Here is a 22612-nt window from a genome sequence, read left to right as displayed (position 1 = left end):
CCCTCTTCCACCATTCTCCGAATGGGCCTACTACCCATTTCTCACCCACTTCCCAGTTCTCGGCTACCGTGGGCCGGACACACGCACACTGGCCCGAACGGCCCGTCTGCTCCTTGTTGCCGACGCGGTGACGGACGCTGATGGAGTCTCTGCTTGTGGTTGTGGAACTGGACCACCATCACCATACACACACCAGCTGTGCCTGTGCTGACGCGGTCGTTCAACCGTTCCCCACCGCCGGCCGGATCTCCTGGGAGGCGACGCCGCGACCGCGAGACGGCGACCCCGCTCCTCCGCTTCCGCCGGTGTCCTCCAGCACGATGAGCCGCAGCGGGCCTCGCCGCGGCATCTTCGATGGCCTCCCCATCCCGGCCGACAAATCCGTAAGTTCCCCACCGTTGTTCCTCGCGTCGGCTGGCCCGGAAGTGTGATCGTCGGAAATGCTAATTCTCGTCGTCTCGGTGCGGGGGCGCAGTACCTCAAGGAAGGCCTGTCGCGGATCGACGAGAGCTGGGCGGCCGCTCGGTTCGACTCGCTGCCGCACGTCGTGCACATCCTCACCTCCAAGGACCGCGAGGGCGAGATCCAGTTCCTCAAAGAGCAGAGTGACCTCATCGAGGACGTCGTTGACGAGGTCGTGCACGCCTACCACCACGGCTTCAACAAGGCCATCCAGAATTACTCCCAGGTTCGTCGCGGTCCGCCCACCCAGGGATTCCTTTTGTTTTATTTATTTCTCTGGTGATGACGAGCCCCTTCAGTCGTGCGCACCTGAACTCAACATGCCTCGTGGAGCTGTTGGTTTAATTTCCGTTTTCCTCTTCATCCATGCGCCGTGGCGACAGATCCTGCGGCTGTTCAGCGAGTCTGCAGAGAGCATTACCGGACTCAAGGGGGAGATGGAGGAGGCCAAGAAGCTGCTTGGCAGGAAGAATAAGCACCTCGGCCAGCTGTGGTATCGGTCCCTCACACTGCGCCATGTGCTCTCCCTTTTGGATCAGGTCGAGGATGTTGCCAAGGTCAGTTTATAAGCTGTTCATCTCTTCCGATTATGTGCTCTTGCTGACAATATTATGGGCATGCTTGGTTCTAGGCCCCAATTGGCCGCCGCTGGCCTAGCCAAAATTTTGGCTGGTCAAACTGTCTTGCTGTAGAGCTCTGTGTTGCCCTATATTGTTTCCTCCATATAGCACAGATTCTGTCTGTACTTTAGTAAGCTAGTATCCAGATGTTGACAGTAAGAAAGTATGAACCAATTTCAATCATTTGTGGGTAGGAGAGTCTAGGAAATTGTGCCATTATAATATTACATGGATGTGAGTAAATTTCATGCTGGACAACTAAACTTGCCACCTTAGACTTCTTACATAATCTAAGTAGGTGAATTTAGTAACCATGTTCTGAATATATGTCTGATACATATTCTCCAAGGGTTATTGCAGAATCCAATGGTTTATGGATTATGTTTTGACTGCCCTTATGTTAAAGATCCGCGGCAAATCCCAAAGCAAAACTATTAAAAGATTCTAAGTTGAGTTTGGTCTGTGGAGAGCAAAGTTGTTTTGATCATATCTTGAAGACAAATCCTAAATCCTAAAAAAGGCTTGAAATCATGTGAACAAGTTTTTAATGTGACAGACGCAAATTCTAGGGTCAAATGGGATATGAATGACACTTGGTCCTTGAAGGCCACTTTTCATGCCTTGGCTCAAGCCAATCCCAAGTCGACTTTTGAGTTTACAAATGGGCCCAGCCTTGGCTCAGCCAAAGTTGTTTGATGTTCGAGCTTGGCTCAATAAAGCTCAAAACTTCACGTTAATGTAAAATCTTCTATAAAAGCATGACTGGAGCTTGATCTCGGCCTCATATAATGCCTCATCTTGTTTTTTCTTCTTGAATGCACATGCCAAATATTAATTGTGATGCCTCGTACAATAGTTGGCCAATAGGTTCAGCTCAACAAGTTAGGAGGTAAACATCTGGTGAAAAAAAAAATCTAGAACAAGTAGAATTAGCTTTAATCACACAATTTGTTCTCGAGCTATTTACACCATTCTGTCTACTTTTCAACCTTGACTCTATCTTAAACTTGAGGGAGTTATTCTGCTAACATGGTGAATATCATAGGTTCCTGCTCGAATTGAAAACTTAATGGCAGAGAAGCAGCTGTATGCTGCAGTGCAATTGCACGTCCAATCAGTGCTGATACTAGAACGAGAAGGCCTTCAAGCGGTTAGTCGCTACACCAATCAAATTTATTTCATGCTTTACCTTTCTGAAAATTTGAGCAAGGGTTATCTTGTGTTTACCTTGCATGTACCTTTCAGTTAAGGTTTTCATATATTGTATGCTTTGCTTTAATCCAACAAAATGCTAAACTGCTCTTATGCTGTCGTTGCATTGTTAATAGCTATGGTTCAGTACATGAACTCAATAGGTTCCGGAGTATTTATGTTGAAATGTCAGTTTAATCATCATCTGCGTGTGCAAAATTTGTACCTGGACATTCAACTCAGCGAATGTCCAGGATCCAAATTTGCTGCTAGGCTGCGTTTCTCATTTTTGGCTGAGGAACCCCTTTTGCAGTGCCCCTTCTGATGAATGGGTAATTGTGCTGGGTACCTAGCTAGTCTTAGTTGTTAGACCTGATGAAAACGATGAGTATTGCAAATATTTAAGTTAGTAAGAGTTCTATCAACTTTCTCTGACAACTGGATAAAGGTTTGCCAAAATCTCACACGGATTGGTAGTTATTGTTACCCATAGTTTAATTTGATGGACATATGTTGATGAATTTGTTAAAACTTTAGATCAGCAGCATTCTTGGTTATTAAATAGATTTAAGCCTTGCACATTTAGTTCCCAGAGTGATGACAGAACATATTTTATAGGTTTTGTTAGTTATTATGTCATTATTATATGTCCTTTGGGTTTGTTGTCCATCCTTATATAGTATGTGGCTCAAGACAACTGTGTAGCCTATAATGAGCTAACAAATATTCTTCTAATCTTCTTCCAACGTAGCAATGTCACAAACTAACAAAAATTTAAAGGTAGGTGCTCTTCAAGATGTTCGTTCTGATTTAACGAAGCTGCGAGGAGTACTATTTTACAAAATTTTGGAAGAGCTGCATGGTCATTTGTACAACAATGGTGAATATAGGTATGTTTTGATTTCTTCTGGTCTTCTTTGATGATCTCAAGTTCTCAGTTGTTTCTGTAGCCGCTTCTTTTTTATATTACATGCTTTCTATGGCATATCACATATTTACTTAATTATAATGATGTTGGCACTGGTGACTGTGTTCTGCACTGAAAATCTCATTTTGATGTGATTTCTTGGTAACTCCTTTGGTAGTGGTAAATAATATGCATCATGCGATTGACTGCTGTGATTCCATCATTGATCAACAATTGTTCACTTTCCAAGATTTTCTCTGCAGCTCTGCGACTTTAAGTATGGTTGACAGTGAGGAAGTACCGACTTCTACAGCTGCTGGGCGCTTGGTAAATAGCATGCAACCTCTTTCAAGGAGAACTAGATCAATGAAAGGTGACAATCACATTGGTGGGCCAGTAGATGGGTTTCCAAAAGTTAGTTCTGTTGATGGAGGGTATGTTCAACTTCCTACTCTTCCTAGCATTTGATGCATATGCCTTTTGGTGACTTAATCCTGTGCCCAAGGGTCAGAATGCATTTCACTCTGGTGACTTCCAGGCAAAACATTTTAAAGGTGATAAATGACCAAAAACCTGCAATTCGTCATGAATATTAAATGTATAGATTAGACATACAGTATTGCAATCTTCTTAAGTTATAAAAGTAAATTACTATAAAAAAATCACGGTAAAAGTTTTCTTTTGGAGATTTTATCAATTGCACAAAAGTATATGGCAACTTTGTTAGCAACTAGATGTTTCTATGACGAATATCTGCCTGATGTGAAGTTGTGAACATTATATGCTTCATAGTAATACTTATTCAGGGTGATCCTCAGAAGACTTCAGCTTACATCTAGTTAATCTCAGCACAATATCATGCCTATAAACAGACGCATATAGTTATTTTAGACATAAGCTATTGCATGATGTTTGCTTCCATGAATTATGTTAAGAATTTGTGGCATTTATATCACACTCATGTAATTCAGTAATTGTGGTCCTTTCTTAATGAATGGAATACATTAGCAACTTGTGTCTCTGTTTTTTTTTTCAGTTCTTCATTTGATGGCCCAGATGATAATAGCTTAGACATGAGTGAAAGTGATGGACACACTCGGAAGGATTCGAAAAGTTTTTCTCGTGAAATCCCAATTTTTCTTTCCTGTGCTACACCAGATGAGTTTCTTGTATGTCTTTGTTTCTCAATCCATGGTTGTGTAATTGTTTCCTCTCAAGTTTCCTCACTTATATTTATTTGTTTTGAATGCTTCTTTAGGAATCAATGATAAAGGCAGATGCCCCCCTTAATGTCAAGTACCTGAGAACATTGGTACAATGCTTATCCATGCTTGGAAAGGTTGCAGCTGCAGGAGCTGTGATATGGTACTTCTCATCCTATCCGTTTTTCATTTTTCTTACAGAAGAATAAGCTCTGTATTTATCTGTTATGGGTTTAGATTGATTGGAGAGGGAAAGGGAGAGGAAGAGGGCAGCAGCAGCTGAGGAAGGGCCACGGTACTGTGTACAGTACTGTTGGCATGGCAGCAGCCGTATGAACAGTAACGCTGGAGGAAGAGGGAAATCCCTTCTATTGTCCTCTGTTTATACTCAACTTGGCACTCAAGCCACCCTATAGATGGGATTTTATAAACATAATCCTGTACTTCCTAACTTATCAAACCACTTGCCTAACAGATACTTTGTTGGAAACTTGGAATACTTTCTAATCTACTGATTCTAGAAGGTTCTGCATGGTCTAGCACAGCCCATGGCTATCTGGGCCTTAACATTGTCATGGACGGTTATCATAGAAATTTCTTCCAGAGAACTAGATCTTCCTTATTTATTACTTAATAAATGTAAATATGTACAAAGATCATCCTTATTACTTAGTACCGCTGTACCAGAACAAACTCCCTTCCCTCCCTTCTAGATACAATTAGAACTATCTAATACGTTAGTATTTTAACCCATGACAAGAACATGTTGTTTACTCATGTTAGAAAGATTTCTTTAGAACTCCATTTTGTGGTTTATAGCAAGATAATCTTGCATATGCTATTTTGATTTTCACTTTAACTTTTGGGTTGTTTTTAATTAGTAGCATTTTCATGACAGCCAACGAGTACGCCCTACAATCCATGATGTTATCACTTCAAAGATTAAAGCATATTCTGAAGGGGCTTCAAAATCCAGTATAGACAAAGCTGCAAAAACCTCTGATGTGTTGCATTCAAATGGACCCATTCCCCGGTTCCAAATGCTCAAACAGAAAACAAAGAGTGGTGCATCTGTAATGGCAGCACAACTAGTTGTCAGTCCCATTTCGCCAGCTATGGCACCCACAGGAGATGCTCAGCGTGCAGCTACTCAACTTCTTAAATCAATATTTGAATGTCTTGCAGAGATACTTGGTAGGTGCTAAGTATCAGTTAGTTTGGTTTCATACAAACCTGTTTCTTTTTGATTTGCAAACATTAAAATTTATTTTGCTTGTCAGAGAACCATATTATTGTTGGAGAACTTCTTGAACAAAAATCAACATCTGAGGTTGATAATGTAAACACACCTCATATTGCAAATGGGGATGCAAGCTGGAATCCAGACTCTGAATCTTCGCAAGCTACTGGTGGTTTCAGTGTTGCATTCTCTCTATCAGTCGTGCAGGTATCCTGTTATACTACCTGTCTATCATTTTTACTGTGATCTGATTTTTTTTAATATTCAATCCATACATTTTGTACTCTCTCTTAATGAAATGACACGCAGCTCTCCTGCATCCCCCAAGAAAAAAAATCACATGCATCCATTCATGTTTTGGAATTTGGTATATTACCATGCCTTTTTATTTGGAAAGGTTTGATGTAATGCCTGTTAATCAGTAGTGTGGGTTATAACCATGTTCTGCCTTGTGCGATGAAATGTATAGTCCTGCCATTGTAGTGTTCTCTTTGAGTTCTTATGCTTCCTTTCACATCTGTGTTTCTTTTTTTTTGTTAGAGTGAGTGCCAGCAACTTCTGTGTGAAATTTTGCGGGCAACTCCAGAAGCTGCTACTGCTGACGCAGCTGTCCAGACAGCTAGGCTTGCAAATAAGGATCCAGTGAAGGAAAAGAGGCAAGTATTCGCCTATGAGTGGCCTTCTACATGGATCACTATAATTTATTTGCATATTCACAATATGGAAAAAGTCTAGATCACCCCCTCACCTATAACAAGAAGTCTAGTTACCACCCTCAACTATAAAACCGGATTTTCTACCCCCTGAACTTTCCAAAACCGGTCAAATAACCCCCCCAAGCGGTTTTGGACGGTGGTTTGCTACAGTGACGGTGGTTTTGTCTTTTTCTTTTTTATTTATTTCTGCTGAATCTTTGAAAAATCATAGTAAATCACAGAAAAATCATAAAATGGAAAATCCAATTTTGTTGGACTCCACATGAGTAGATCTACACAGTGAACATATAATATGGTATGCTTTGGTACAAAGTTTTTGCTGTAGCTTTAAATCTATGCTTTTCTATAATTAATTTAAATAATTCATAGATGCAGCTTCTATGATCCAATTGTGGTGAAATTTTTATGGTGGGCTAATTATTGTATGATTGAACTGTAGTAAAAATTTCATACTCATTGGATCATGTATAACTTAGTTCAGGGGGTAGAAACCTAAATAAATCTATAACTTAGATTTAACAAGAATAAACCTAAATAAATCTATAACTAAGTTATACATGATCCAATGAGTATGAAATTTTTACTACAGTTCAATCATACAATAATTAGCCCACCATAAAAATTTCACCACAATTGGACCATAGAAGCTGCATCTATGAATTATTTAAATTAATTATAGAAAAGCATAGATCTAAAGCTACAGAAAAAACTTTGTACCAAAGCATACCATATTATATGTTCACTGTGTAGATCTACTCATGTGGAGTTCAACGAAATTGGATTTTCCATTTTATGATTTTTCTGTGATTTACTATGATTTTTCAAAGATTCAGCAGAAATAAATAAAAAAGAAAAAGACAAAACCACCGTCACTGTAGCAAACCACCGTCCAAAACCGCTTGGGGGGGTTATTTGACCAGGTTTTGGAAAGTTCAGGGGGTAGAAAATCCGGTTTTATAGTTGAGAGTGGTAACTGGACTTCTTGTTATAGGTGAGGGGGTGATCTAGACTTTTTCCTTCACAATATTGTAATCGAGTCAATTGTTATGTAATGTCCTTTAGCAATGAATGGTGATCTGTTTACTTATTATAATGTGTGGTTCGCATGCAGCTGCTTCTTTTTCATAATTTTTTTTGAAAGTAATAGCAGGAGTTCTGCCTTTCAATTAAGAAGAATAGAATTGGCCTAGTTTATAAGGGAAACCAGGCCTGGAAACCTTACATAGGCACAGATTAAAACACAGAAAATACCCACGACACCAGAACATCATAGCCCTGACGACTAACACACAGAGGTAACACAAATGCCAACGACGCCCACCACGTGTCCTCAGTGCCGAACTGACCACAAGCAGCAAAAAGCAGCTCCGGCTTCCCATGGTGAACAACAGCCAAACGCTTTGACCTCCTCCCATCATCCGGTATCTTCGATAAGATCATGTACCGAGTCTCACCTTGCGCCGTCATTTAGTGCCCTCTATAGCAGCTTGGCCTAGCACGGCATGAACGAGTCCTCGAGCAGCAAGGAAGCATTACGTGGCAATCTGCCCCAGCATGGCTGGTCCGTCAAGGCCACTGAGTGCCACTGAGTTGTGGAGGAAGCAGGGATTGTTGGATAGGCTTGGCTATTGACTGGATGAAGTTTGCCAGCGCTACCTCACGTGCAGTCTGGCCATCATCCTCTGGCAAAGGTGGCGAAGTGTGTCCGTGTCCTACAATGTCCATGCAAGGGTCATGTTATTTTTTTCGAAGTTAAATTGCATACGAATCTCATGCATACAGGGTTCAATATTGATAGTTTTTTGCAGGCTATAGCTTTCTTTTGCATATGTTGGTTCATAAGCAATAGACACGTGTGTTCTTGGCTATATGATCTGTAATGCTTGAAACTGGGGAGCACTTCATATCGTTATTGATTGCTTTGAATGACTCAAATTTTCACTTACTAGAACTTATTTTTTTCTCTCAAAGACTATAGGGGTAGAACTTAAAAGCCTGATTACATTTACTAATTTAAAGAGTAAGAGGACTGAACTTGTGAAGAAATAATTAGCTGATTTATTTCTTCTCAGCAAAAAGGTGCTTCTGTTTGCTTCACTTTTGTTTGTTTGAGCCTTTGAGGTGAGTGTGGAGAGAGTAGATTGTGAGAAAAAAATCTCACTTTAGTGTTGAATACAATTGTCATTTCATAGGGACTATTTGTATCCACAATGCTTGACTCTAGCATGTGGCACAAGCCATCTTGTTGCAGGTTACAATAGTGTCACTTGCTCTGTGAGAGCTTGTGTGGCTATTCATTTACTTCATGCCTAGTGCTTTATTTTGGAGAAGATCCAACTTCGATTATATCTATCGGTTCTTCTAGATTGATGGCTTAGATTATTTCAATTTGCCTGTTGTCAAGAAAATAATTTTAAACATGTAAACTGATACTTTCTTTAGTAATATAAATATATCTCTAGCCTTTGTGTTTCCTTCTCTTTTTAACATCACTGGATTACTAAACATTCTTCCTGCAGGGATGGATCAGAAGGCCTTTCTTTCGCTTTCCGCATTACTGATGCAGCAACCCCAGTGCCAAATGAAGGTATGTACTGATGACCACCTTATTATGCATCATTTGGACGAAATTTTGTTTCTCGTCAAGCTTTTGTTGGATGTGTCTGTTGGTAATATGTTGTGACTAGTACGGAATTTTTTCTACTTGCTTTTGTTTTTCACTAGTGGAAATGCACGTGCGACACGCATGTGTTTATGGTTGTAATGTATGAGAAAGAGCAAAATATCATAAAGAAGGCTGGAGTTTGGAATACAACACACTTGTACAATTATCAACATAAAGAAGGGTGCATTTATGCTAACACACTTGTACAAATCTACTGTAAATGTTGTTGTGACCGTTTTCTTGGAACAGCAATGGCTATCACGAGTAGGTGGACCATATGGGACTACGGTTCTGGCCTGCAGGGACAGATAAACTTTCATGTGATGCATAAAGAAAAACCACTCTAAGATTAAGTTACTCTTGTTCTTTATGGCTTACAACAATATAGAATTTCTGTCCAGCAAGATTAAGTTCCCTAACAGCATGTGTCCAGGCCAGCTTATCTATTTCAATGTACCTTCTGTGGTCAATAATTACCATTATTTTCTACTCCCTCTGTCCCGATTTATTTGTCGTTTCCGGTTTTCGTGCCACAAGTTTGACTCGATTTGTATAAAATACTAGCAACATTTGTATCTCCAAATAAATTTATTAAAAAACTAGATTCAAAGATCTTTCCGATGATACTAATTATGTATCATAAATATTAATATTTTTTAATATATATTTTGTTAAAATTGTTTCTCGGGAAGCGAAAGCGACAGATATTTTGGGACGGAGGGAGTAGAAAATAGCCAAAAAATACTGTTATAACAAGGTTGTATCACAATATCAGCAGCCTGGACAGCATCTTAAAATATATAATGAATTAAAAGCCTGGACAGCATCTTAAAATATATAATGAATTAAAAGCCTGGACAACATGTTAAAATATTTGTCGATACCTCAACCCCTCAAACAATAGCATACACTACATACAGAAGAGCCAATGAATGGAACATACAATGTAACAGATATGTCATCACCTTAAAGGGCGTACCCAGTGTAGAGAGCTCCCGCTCTGTGCGGGGTCTGGGGAAGGGTGTCAGTGGCAAGCCTTACCCTCACCTGTGCAATGCGAGGAGACCGCGACTCGAACCCGGGACCTTCCGGTCACAGGCGGTAAGACTCTACCGCTTGCACCAGGCCCGCCCTTCTGATTTTGGATAGAGAAAACAAAGGAATTATTTAGGGATAGACCATAAGACTGCCATTCCTACAAAGCCTGCACATGTACAAAATGGAGTGATTTGTGTTTCTGATGACAATACTGAAATATTCATAACATGAAGGATACCAAATGCATGTAGTTTTGGTAAGTAGTCATGAATTAATCTTGGTGTTTCCATTCTGAACCCTTTGGGCTCAGAGTTCAGTAGTTCTTATACAAAATCATAAGTGATTAAAAAATACTCTTCATTATTCACCAAATATCATGCCTTGCATTCTTGCAACAAATATAACTTGTGATTCAACATTATCAGGTATACATAGTAAGATCTTAACATTTCATGGCTTCACTTCAAGAAGCTATGAAGACAGTAAAATTTTCCATGCAGTACATTGAATAATTTATTGCGTATCAAATGCAAGATGTGATGAACTATCACAGAACTTCCAGGCTCTTTTTTCAGAGAAGAAACTTTATCCAATGTTTCAATGTTTTGCATAGATGTGGTGAACTGGTGATACATGCAAATTGCAACTTCTATAATGCTCATTAACTGGTATATGATATATATATATATATATATATATATATATATATATATATATATATATATATATAACAACAAAACTGTAGCCAACAGAATCTCACAAAATTACCTGCAACCTGATTGCCAAAACAAAAATTGGCACAGAGACGAATAGAACTTTCCATGTAACAACAGCCAATACCCCCAGATTTCTATATGCATTTATGCTCACACCAGCAGCAAACATCAATCCAAATGGAACATCAAGGTCAACACTACTCAAATCTGAAGAGACCTGCATAAAAGAATTTGTAAGTTCATCCATCAATAGGAATTACCCAAATGTAAAATATAACTTTGGTCTATCATATTTTATCTGTCTAGTTAGTTTAAAGATACAACTCATTTTTAGTCGATGAAAAATACACACCTCGCAGGCATCGCTCAGACTCATTGACTATCGTAATCTTCCTCATCATCATCTACAGCGGGACCAGGGACGGGGAAAGATTTAGTATCTGACGCTGACAGTTGGCATACTGCATTAGAGTTTTCTTGGTTACTTAGATGATTAGCATCCAAACTCTAGTACTAATATATTTTTAGTTACCATTTGCATTGTTCTTCAAAGTTGAAAATTGTAGTCCACCACCAATATATTGTAGGTATACCTTTTTATTGCTTGCAAAATACTATTGTAGTGCCATTCCAAAAAAAATACTATTGTAGTGATCTGAGTTTAGATGGCACAATAGCATTAAGCAATAGTTGGTACACAAAATATCATATGTGACCATTCAGTTCCAGCAAATATAGAAGGGCTACTGAAATTTCTGTAAAAAAGCTTTTCCTTTCCAAACTTCGTAAGAAAATTAGCTTTCTAAAATAAGACTTGTAATGTCGGATCTACAAACATCAAAAACATGGAAGAAGCTGTCATAGCAGGATCTGAGTGAACACTCTGAACATCTCATTACTGCAGAAAATAGGAATGATAATGTAGTTCAGTCCAGTTTCCTGTTTGACTACTTTCTTTGTCATCCTGACTACAAACTTCGATATTATATTTTCTGAATTTTGAAGTACCCTAATCATGAGGTTTGTGACCAATTGACTATATCTAAATTATTTGACAAACCAATGATGCATCATTTTGACTGGGACTATTGAAGTTTCAAAAACATGGTGAGAATAAAACCAACAAAGGGTGCAGAACGGTCAGATATGCAAAATAATGAATTTAAGATTTTTTCCCCATAATAGATAAATTTTCACCTTACTAATTAGCAGTCAAATATCAATTTCCCCCATCTGACGAGCACTGAGCAAAAAGTGAAACACCGTAGTGGATTACTGGAGCCCAAAGACATAAGCACGGTAGAGTATGATAGAGTAGGAGTTGATGCGAGTGTACTGGAACGCAGCCATACGGCAGAGGATCTTGGCCCCGAGGGAGGAGGGATGGATGTCACCTTGTCCTCTGCTTGGCGGCGCCCGAGCGATGGCGCGCTAAGGTCGCAACGACGACCTCGTCATCAGTGGCGGACGCAGCCCGAGAAAGCAGGTCGGGTGGATCTGCCGGCCTGGCCGCCGCCTAGGCGGAGGTCCTCGTCGAGGTCGGCGGCAATGGTTAGGTGAGCGGCTGTCAGAGACTTTTGGCGGGGCTAGTGTTTAGGGAGCGTAGGGGCAGGCGGCGGTGTGGGCTCGCTAGGAGAGCCGTCCGCCATCGACCACCTCGTCGCACCCCAGCAGCGGACCGAACCGAACTCAGGCCTTCTCGTACTTGTCGTCATCCTTTCCGCCGCCGCCGCCACGTGCATCCTTGCCGCCGCCGTTGCCTCCGGGGTCATTCTCGAAGAAGGGGCGCAGATGCGGCGGTTGTGGGGGCTGGCAAAGCGTCGGGAAGAGGAGGGAGTGGACGACGGTTTTTTTTCTCTTTGAGATGATTGAAGGCATGGGGACGACAGATACATATTTGGTGGATAATATAATCGGTGCGTGGGTACGGGCGGGTACCAAAATTATCGGTGGAAAAAAACTGGTGTGGAGTCGGACGTATAAGAGACAGAAAGTTGTCAACATAAAAAGTTTCCGACTGAGTTTCCAACCAGGTCCGTTTGTCAGATCATGGTGAGAAATTTAGATGCGTTAGATCTGAGTTTAAAGTATATCTAACGTACAAGAATCAAGGTGGGTAGAAAATATTTGAGTGAGAGTCTATTTCTATTTCCTTCACTCCTTTATAGTATAGATTATGACATGAGTCATGCATCTTGGCTGATTGTTGTTTTTACTTGTTTTTGTTTACTTGCTATTAAATTTGTATTTATGCCATGTATGTTCAATTTCAATCTACCACAGGTCAAGGGTGGCGAAGAAATTCCAATGTGCCTCAAGAAGGGTATGGAACAGCAAGTGTCATACCCGACCAAGGAATTTTCCTAGCCGCATCTGTTTACCGTCCTGTCTTTGAGGTGACCTGTTTTATAGCTGTCTGTTTTACATGTGTCTCACACTATCATTATTATGTTGTTCATGGGGATTTTTTTTTTTGCAGTTTATGAATAAAATAGGGTTGATGTTGCCTCAGAAGTACTCGCAACTTGGGTATTGTGCCATCCTAACTTTAATTTACATTGACTTTGAAATCGAAAATTACTTTTTCCTTTCATAAATCTACAACTAGTTGTGATAAATCCATGCTGCCTTGTTTGAGGGTTTGTGTTATTGTTATTCTATCGGTGTGCCTCTGGCTTAATTTTTCAATTTGAATGAGAGTCCTATTAGGAAATTTGTAAGGAATGACAAGGTACAAGAGAGTAGTAAGATTGGTCAAAACCTAAGATAGTTGTTTTTGGAGGATCAAGAGCTTGGATTTAAAGCTGCCATTGGCTAGGTCTAGAAAAACTGTTTCTGGAGTTCTTCAATAAGCATAAGGTTCATTTGTGCAGCTAATTTAGAGCCACCTTTGAATAGTTTATAGGGCTTTGTACCAAGCACAATCACAGGAGGTTTTTCATTTGTTTTATTTACCTACATAGCAATCGGAACATAGGCATGTCATCTCAGTATTCAACTATGGCTCATTACCACAAATCTCTCATTCTTAAAGTCCATGTAGCATATAGAATGTGCAGAACACATCTGTTCTTTTTTTTGTTAACCAAAACTGGAGGAGCTTATTACTTGTAAAGAAGAAGAAAGTTTGGTGGAACTTATTTCCTTGGAAGCTTATTTGTTAATTAATGTTTTTCGTATCTGGGAATAATTTGGTCACAAGTGCCGGGCATGGTTTTTAAGGCGTAAAGTCGAATCAAGTTGCTAGTGGACCGGGTAGTTGTGACTATGACTGACTTGTCTGCCGTACTGTGTTACACTGTTACTGCTGCTAAGCTGCACATAACAGAGAACGGCAGAACAAATTTAGAGGAGGATCTGCGATTTTACTTGGACTTGACCTTGAGGACATCAGGGCAGCAACCATGTGCAAACCGGGTGATGGGCTCCACAGCCACTGACATCAGTGAAGCAGGAACGGCAGTGGGCGGATGCAGCATCCAGGGGTTCTCATTCTTTACCTCATGTCGCATGGTGTGCTTGTGGGATGTGGTGGGAGTTCTAAGGTGTAGTGTGCACATTATGGCTGACTGGCCTGCTGATGGCTGGCCGCCTGACCTGCAGGCCATTGACAGCAAGGTGAACTAGCAGCATATGTGGATCACATAGGTTAGCTCAGATTTGATATATAATGTTAGCTCAGATTAGCTAAAGATTTGTTAGAAGCTCTTTTGACAAGAACATCTAGTTAGCTCATGTTTGCTAGTGGTGACACTGATCGTAAGAGGAGGCTGCTATTTTGTCTTTTGGTTTAGGTTTATGCAGAAAATAAATATGCAAGTCTCTTCTCCTTGTACCCTGCTTTTGTCTCTTCCTATCTATTCCTCCTAGAACCAGTGCCGTCCTTCACCTAGTGCCATTCTACTTGAATCATTGCCATCTAACCTCATTCCTACAGATGTTTTGATGTACTAGCATACATCACAGCTAGGGTTAACTCTCCAAGAGCCCATGTCTTTTTGTATGATGAATAGTCATATGATTAGTCACAACTAATCACCTGGCCTGCTGGCCATGCAACTAGGCCCTCAAGGGCGTACCCAGTGCAGAGAGCTCCCGCTCTGTGCGGGGTCTGGGGAAGGGTGTTAGTGGCAAGCCTTAACCTCGCCTGTGTAATGCGAGGAGACCGCGACTCGAACCCGGGACCTTCCGATCACAGGCGGTAAGACTCTACCGCTTGCAACTAGGCCCTCAAGACAAGTCATATTCTCCAGTTGGTGCTTAGTTACTGTCTGGGTAGCTGATAACAATTCAATGACTTGATAACATTGGTGGCAGCTAGTGTATATGCATCTGACCTTGTTCACGGTTGTCTCAACTGTCTGTTGCTTATAGTAGTAGATTGACCTGCGTAATATTTGATGGTTCAAGACCTATTTAGAACATATGCAAAATACCAGGCAGCCATAATACCATCAGTTACTGCTACTTAAACAATAAGAAGAACAATGCTAAAACCTGTTGAGTCCTCAAATAAGTTGGGTAGGCTAGAGATGAAACCCAATAAGAAATACCAACAAAGATGATATAAGTGAAAAAAGGTACTAATCTGCCATTCAACCGTTGAATAAAATTTGTTCTTCAGATAATATCAGCACTCCTTACTCCCAAGTAGTAGGATATAACTTTATGAGGCACTGTTGCCCTTATATCTGTGGCAGTAAGTTATGACAGGCATAATGCAACTAATTCTCAATAGGGATTGACTTTGTTCCAAAACAAAGTCATATTATTTCTACCTAATAGCAGGTATGCATGATTTGGAGGAATGAAGCATGTTAAGCCCTACATATTTTTCCTGAAAATTGATTCTCTATGTTGGAAGATTTATAACTAGACCATGTTTATTTACTATTGCTTTTTAACATGTGTGTGCAGGAGTGATGGCTTATTGGCTTTTGTGAATAACTTTCTGAAGGAGCACTTCTTGCCAGCAATATTTGTAGATTACCGAAAATGTGTTCAGCAGGCCATATCCAGTAAGTCAACACGTGAACTTTGTGCCTGTGCACAGAACTTCAATTTTTTGGGTTCCTAGGGCGAACAATCCTAATACTGTGAAACTGATCCAAGAAGTTGAAAGTTGATTTTTTTCCCCTATAGTTAAGGTGTGAACAGTTGTATTGTGAAATCTTTTTCCTCCAAGCACATAGTGCCTGTGGTATGTGTGACTGATCAAGATAGCTAAGGGTTCATGGAATGGGGTAAATGTTTACCAACAAATTTGATCCAAGCATTAATACCACATTGGTTTTGGCCCATACTCATGTTTGCTCATGGATCCTATATAGTGCCCTTGGCATCTATTAACTGTCTCTAATGTTCTAGTTCTGGAATCAATACAATGCTGAGCTTGTTGTAGTCATAATAACCTGGTACCTTAACTAACTGCCTCAAAGTACGGGATGGATTGATCCATTTTGAAACCTTGAATCATCAATTGGTTACTGGATATTAAGAAGTCCAAAAGAAATTTGTTGCCCACAGATATATTTGTAGAATTTTTGGCGTCCGTAATACTCGATATGTTAGTCAATTTATTTTAATAAACATATCGATGCATGTAATGATATGGTATTAGTGTTAAGGAAAGTGATACACAATTAAAACAACAAAGAAGAGCAAAGTACCAGGATTCGAAGAGAGATTGAGAGGAATCAAGAATCCAAAATCTTTCCAAATTAGCGTGCCATTTATTTGATATATCAGCTGGTCCACTTACAAGGTTAGTCTGGCTCTGCCATTGAACTTATCAGCCCTTGCATGTGTATTTTTTTTATATACGCATGTTTCTTAAAACTACATGAATGTGACTTCTTTTCCTATCTATTTAGGAGTCCTCATTGGAAATTGCTTAGTCTTCCAAATTACATATATGAAAAAAAACATATTATATGTTTGTTTTATTATCATGTGATATGTGCATACAATTGTTGCTGGACCATCAAACAGTGAATGGGCTGTTACTGTGTTGTTCTGACCCTGCCCATCTGTGAAGAAATGCACAATTGAGTTCAAAGACTTTGTTAGCATTTAGTAATGACTGCAAAAAAGTTATTACATGCTTTCTCACATATTTGTACAAATTTGTTACCATGCATCTTTTGATAGGCCCAGCAGCATTTAGACCACGTGTACATGCAACCTCAGCGTATAGTTCATCGGTGGAACTTGGACGCCCTGTGCTTCAAGGGCTTCTTGCTGTTGATATAATAGCCAAAGAGGTAGTTTACCCGGGCACCCGCCCAAAAAAATCTTGTCTTTTCCTTCTAATTTTAATTATATTTATTTGTTGCAATTCCTTATTTTTCTTCCTAGGTTCTTGGATGGGTTCAATTGATGCCAAACTATGCGACTGAGCTTGTGGAGTATGTACGCACATTTTTAGAACGTGCTCATGAGAGATGTCGTGCATCATATATGGAGGTATTCAATACACTTAAATGAATTTTATTGCATCCATGATCAGAGAATTAAATATATATTTTTAGAAAGATATGTAACTGGGATCAAGATCATAGGAAATAGGTAGACCTCGAGACATATGGCCTTGAGACCTTGTGGCCATGCGCATTGATGTTGGATGAAGCAAAAGGCAGTGAACTGTAGAAGAACATAAATTTCTAGCGACAGATGGTCAGTAGGCACATGAGTAAGGAGAGAAAAATTAATGGGATGGCTACAGATACATAGGGAAATATATAAAAAGACGTCAAACTTTCAAGATATGTAATATATTAGCAGGGAGACTTAAAAATGCAGAAGGCCAAAAGTAACAAAACTGAACGCAGTGTTTTCCTAGACACCACATGCTAGATAGTCGATCACCCCAACATCTAGAGTCGTTTAGACAGTCTAGATGACTGTACTAGACTGTTTAAACATTTTATACTGTAGCAGTATATAAATAGATACTTAAATAGCTTTATATTTTCCGTAGTTGCATACTATGCTTTTCAAGAAAAATCTAAGGCACAGCTTCTTGGGGTAGAATGTTAACTTTAGTCTTCCATTCTGTCCGCAAATTAATTCATTAAATGATATTCATCAACCAATATTATTGAATAATAACTATCGTATCGGATATCGCCCTACTGCTGATCCTCCCTCATTTTGCTTGCCATTGCCTAGATGAGCGCATATGTCCAACATCTACACTGCTTTGTATATACTTTGTAATTGTGATGTTTATGTCATGCATAATTGTGATGTTTACACTGCCTTTTGAAGATCATTGACTGCTTAAACTTTCTAGCGTTTTATTCATGATTTTAGGCCCTAAAGGCCTAAACTACATAACAACTTGTTTGGTATATGTCCAGCATTTACTGTTCATGACATTTTGACTACTTAATACATTCACCCGTTAACTACCCCAGCAAGGCCAGCAGCAAGAAATACTTTCTCCAAACATGAAAATCATATGATTTGTCTTGAAAAATACTTTCATAGTCTCATAAATTTGTTGGCTTCTATAAATGTATTACAGTAGAAAATAGTCTTCGATATTCTGGTGTTGTTCCTTTTCAGCGAAATAGATATATTTACCCAAATGTAAATGTGAGAGAGGCAGAGGAAGACCGAAGTTGACTTGGGTAGAGGCAATAAAAGGAGACTTGAAAGGATGGAATATACCCAAAGACTTAGCCTTAGATAGGAGTGCTTGGAAAACAACTATTCACGTGCCTGAACCTTGATTGCTTTTGCTGGGTTTCAACTCTAGCCTACCCCAACTTGTTTGGGACTTAAAGGCTTTGTTGTTGTTGTTGTAAATGTGAGATACATTTAGGGTTGTAGATAAAGGGCGTACCCAGTGCAGAGAGCTCCCGCTCTGTGCGGGGTCTGGGGAAGGGTGTCAGTGGCAAGCCTTACCCTCGCCTGTGCAATGCGAGGAGACTACGACTCGAACCCAGGACCTTCCGGTCACAGGTGGTAAGACTCTACCGCTTGCACCAGGCCCGCACATTTAGGGTTGTAGATATATTTGCCAAATGTAAATGTGAGATATATTATGCAATCGGACCGCCATGTACCTTTTTAAAACAATGACATGCAGCTCTCCTGCCCGTTCGAGGAAAACAAAGTGATACATTATGCCAACTGAGCTAGCAGACTCTGCTTTGAGTTGGCATATTTCAACTCTGCCAGTTCCGCTTCCGATATTTCTGATAGTTGTATTTCTGGCATTAATCTTTTTATTCCAATTTTGAGAAAAAAAATCTGAAAGTTGTCAGAGAAAAATATTATTTTAATAAAAAAAATTTGTAAAAGATGGATTATGAGCCAGATGGACTCCAATTGTTGTCACCCCTACACATTAGTACACTGTTTTCTTGTGTCTCTTGCAGAGTTCTTGATTCTTGTATTGTATGTAAAAATTGCAGGCTGTCCTTGAAAAGCAAAGTTATATTCTCCTTTCAAGGAATGATGTTGAGAGTTTAATGCGCCTGGAACCAGCAAACATTTCTTTGCAAAATTCTACTAGTGAACATGATAACAATGTAACAGATGCAGAGGCAGTCGAAGTAGAGATTGAACTAAGTGATCTTTTATTAGATATGTGCCCAATAAAACAGGTACCTTTTATCATATTTACAAATTTGTTGAATACGTTTTATTTGTGTTGATAAGTTCTACTCCTATATTTGTTTTATTTTGAATTTTTACGATATTCCATTTGAATCAATGACCAACCATGTTGGCATTCTTCAAATTCTGCATTCTTTTCTGCCGGACATTTAATAATTAGTTCAGCTGCTTCTTTAGTCACAATTTCTTGTTTGTCTGCAAAATTTAATAATGTAATTGTAAAGATCTGGTTTATATGTGTTACAGCCAATAGAATCAATATAAGCCTGTTTTGTTTTAGTTTGGCTCAAGTGGCGTACTATCTTCAAAAAATTTTGTCACTAGGACTTTAAAGAAATCGATACAACACCCAAATAGAAATTTAAGGTCAATAGCTGCCTTATGTACAGACTGGAAAATGGCATGCAGTTTAATGCCTTACAGTGATAATCTGATGTTAGTTATCAATTTGTAAGATACTCTGTGCTGCTGCTTGTAACTTCTGTTCGTGTACTTGTCTATGCAGGAAAACTTGATCCATGATGACCAGAAACTGATATTGTTGGCTTCTCTTAGTGACTCATTGGAATATTTAGCTGATTCAGTTGAAAGGTAATCCTATTATTTACAGTATTTTTAAAGCATCACCTATTGTAATAACCGTTAGAGGCAATCTTGTCTATTTGGTTCATTATATAGATCTTAGAGGGTAGTGTAGTTAGGGGCGGGGAGTGAGGATTAGGGAGCTGATGATGTAGAGAGAATGGGGAGGCAACAGAGCAAAACTGCATAGGCTTTCCCAAACCTGTTGCTTCTTCTTTCTAGTTTCCTCTTTTCTTCCCTCCTCCCTGCTGCTATTTTGCTGTTTTTCTTCTTGGTGTTGTGGAGGGTGGTCTGAAGCCTGAGGAGTTTAAGAATGTGTGCTTCAACGCCTGAGATCAAACTATACCATCCTACTTGCATCGAACAATTGTAACAACTATTGGGTTTTACTCTGGACTGGTTATTGTAGTTAATTAGTGATAATTCCGTTCTTTCTGTTAAACGGTTGGTTAAACTTGTATCCAGCTGGCTAAACAATCGGGGTACTGTAACTGCAATCATAATGGGGATGTCATGTGAAAGATTGCCAAATATCCTTTCTTACATCCTCTTCTAGCTTAGTGTACCACCCTTGTCCGTTCCAAAATTCTTCAGTAAAATAATGTCAGATTTTGTGAGGTCTTGATATGTGGATTGCCACGCCTTGCCTCACTTTAATAACACTGAATACTGATTGATTTACATTAACACTGACACCCATTTTAGTTGATAAACTATGGTTGCGGAATAATTTGGTTGAGTACATACTTAGCTGAAAGGCACAAATGCTGCACGGGCCAACTTGGAGAAAAGTGCACGCTACAGATCTCGTGCAAAAAATCTATTAAAATCAAATTTGGCTTAAGCGAAGAACAATTATCGCCAGTGGCTATCCATTTTGTACTACTAAAATCATATTTGTTGCTGCATGAATTTGTAATACTTTTGGTTATTGAGGAATTTCAGGCTTGGGGAATCATTCATAAGTCCACCAACCACTTCAGAGAGCATAAATCATAGCTATGGTCGACATGCCCGCTCATCTAGTGCAATTCCAAAAGGTCTCGCATCTCTGGCTAATGAGTACAGAAGGCTAGCTATTGATTGTGTCAGAGTATTGAGATTGGAAATGCAACTAGAGGCGATATACCACATGCAGGTAGTAGCACTATAGTTCCTTTTGGCATCAGTCTGTTAGATGTATAATGTGCCAAAAAATTCAATCAACACAATTCGTACAGGAAATGACCAAAAGAGAATACGTCGAAGATCAAGATGCTGAAGATCCCGATGACTTTATTATCTCCCTTACAACTCAGGTATGCGACCAATAAAGGTTTATTTTTATTTTAGCTGCAAACGTATCAATTTGATGGTAAGCTGGTTCTTCCAATGTAAACAGATTGCACGACGGGATGAAGAAATGGCCCCTTATATCACGGAATCAAAAAGGAATTACGTATTTGGTGGGATTTCCAGTGTTGCTGCTAATGCATCAATAAAGGTTTGTTTTTGTTTTAGCTGCAGTCTTGTGTTCTTCGTTGTAAGCCTACAATGTAAATTGAGATACCCTACTTACATTTCTTATTTGTATGTTCATCCAGGCACTTGCTCAAATGAAGTCAATCAACTTGTTAGGAGTCCAGCAAATATGCAGGAATTCGATAGCTCTGGAACAGGTGAGGTTTTTATATGACACCATTATATAACATTATAGTTGTCTGCATCTGCTGTTCGTCACAGCTTTATGACAGTAAAAGGCAGACCTATATATCTAGTCACTCATGCAAATGAAATCTCTGCAGGCTCTTGCAGCCATACCTTCAATAGACAGTGAAGCAGTCCAACAGAGATTGGATCGCGTTCGAACGTTCTATGAGTTACTAAATTTGCCTTTTGAGGTACATGTCACTTAGATTATGGTAACATAATCCTAGTCTTTCAATGTTTTTTACACTACTGCTATGTTTGCAGTCTTTGCTTGGATTCATCGCAGAACATGAATATTTGTTTTCTGCTAAAGAGTAAGCCTGCCAAATATTTTTCACTTAACCACATTGTTTATTGTTGAACGGTATTCATTTGGGTTGAAAATGTTCATTCTGCAGATACCTGAGTGTTCTAAAGGTCAATGTGCCGGGTAGAGAGATACCTGTGGATGCTGAACGACGTATCTCACAGATTTTGGGTCACTAGATCTAACTCGGACACAATGGTGCTATTTTTGATTGGTCATGCCTTATGTGGGCTTTGGCTACCAAACGGCGGTCTTGTGTAGCTTCAGCTGGTTTTTGCTACTTTAGTTATTTTGTTCATTTGTATTTCTAGTGTGGAATGATATATTCTTTTGTATGTCTTACCAGTTATCATTGATTGTAAATGTGTAGTGTTCTGAATAAAATTTCCATTCTTGATTATTGTAAATGTGTTGCCTATCTGGATGCAATATTAATAACATCATCAAATTCAGTATCCTTCTGTATGGTGCACGGACGAGCTGCCAGTCATCAAATTTTCAGTCTCTTGTAAAATTGGGAAATTGGTTGGGCATGGTTCAATCTAAAAGTACGACGGCATGAAAATGGAGAAAGTTACGCATCAAGAGTCAACAACTGTAACTTGCAGAAGTACTAGTTGAAGAAATTTTGTGCTGGGCACTAAGGTTT

General features: G+C 39.5%; 1 protein-coding gene across 1 annotated transcript; it reads left to right on the top strand.

Annotated features, from left to right (window-relative positions):
• Window positions 1–125: 125 nt before the first annotated feature.
• Window positions 126–22420, top strand: LOC136542781 (exocyst complex component SEC8-like). The gene is made up of 26 exons (XM_066535376.1): window positions 126–383; window positions 476–688; window positions 846–1019; window positions 2128–2232; window positions 3054–3163; window positions 3444–3614; window positions 4217–4349; window positions 4439–4545; window positions 5281–5576; window positions 5663–5829; window positions 6163–6278; window positions 8858–8925; window positions 13041–13153; window positions 13237–13286; window positions 15675–15775; window positions 16908–17020; window positions 17115–17222; window positions 19181–19372; window positions 19891–19976; window positions 20913–21105; window positions 21188–21265; window positions 21349–21450; window positions 21551–21625; window positions 21752–21847; window positions 21921–21970; window positions 22055–22420. The coding sequence occupies exons 1-26, from the start codon at window positions 141–143 to the stop codon at window positions 22140–22142; spliced, it is 3348 nt and encodes a 1115-aa protein (XP_066391473.1). The 5' UTR covers window positions 126–140; the 3' UTR covers window positions 22143–22420.
• Window positions 22421–22612: the final 192 nt, after the last annotated feature.

This window comes from Miscanthus floridulus, chromosome 3 (assembly GCF_019320115.1).
Source record: "Miscanthus floridulus cultivar M001 chromosome 3, ASM1932011v1, whole genome shotgun sequence".
In the NCBI taxonomy this organism is placed as follows: domain Eukaryota; kingdom Viridiplantae; phylum Streptophyta; class Magnoliopsida; order Poales; family Poaceae; genus Miscanthus; species Miscanthus floridulus.
This window is presented reverse-complemented; position numbering and strand designations above follow the sequence as displayed.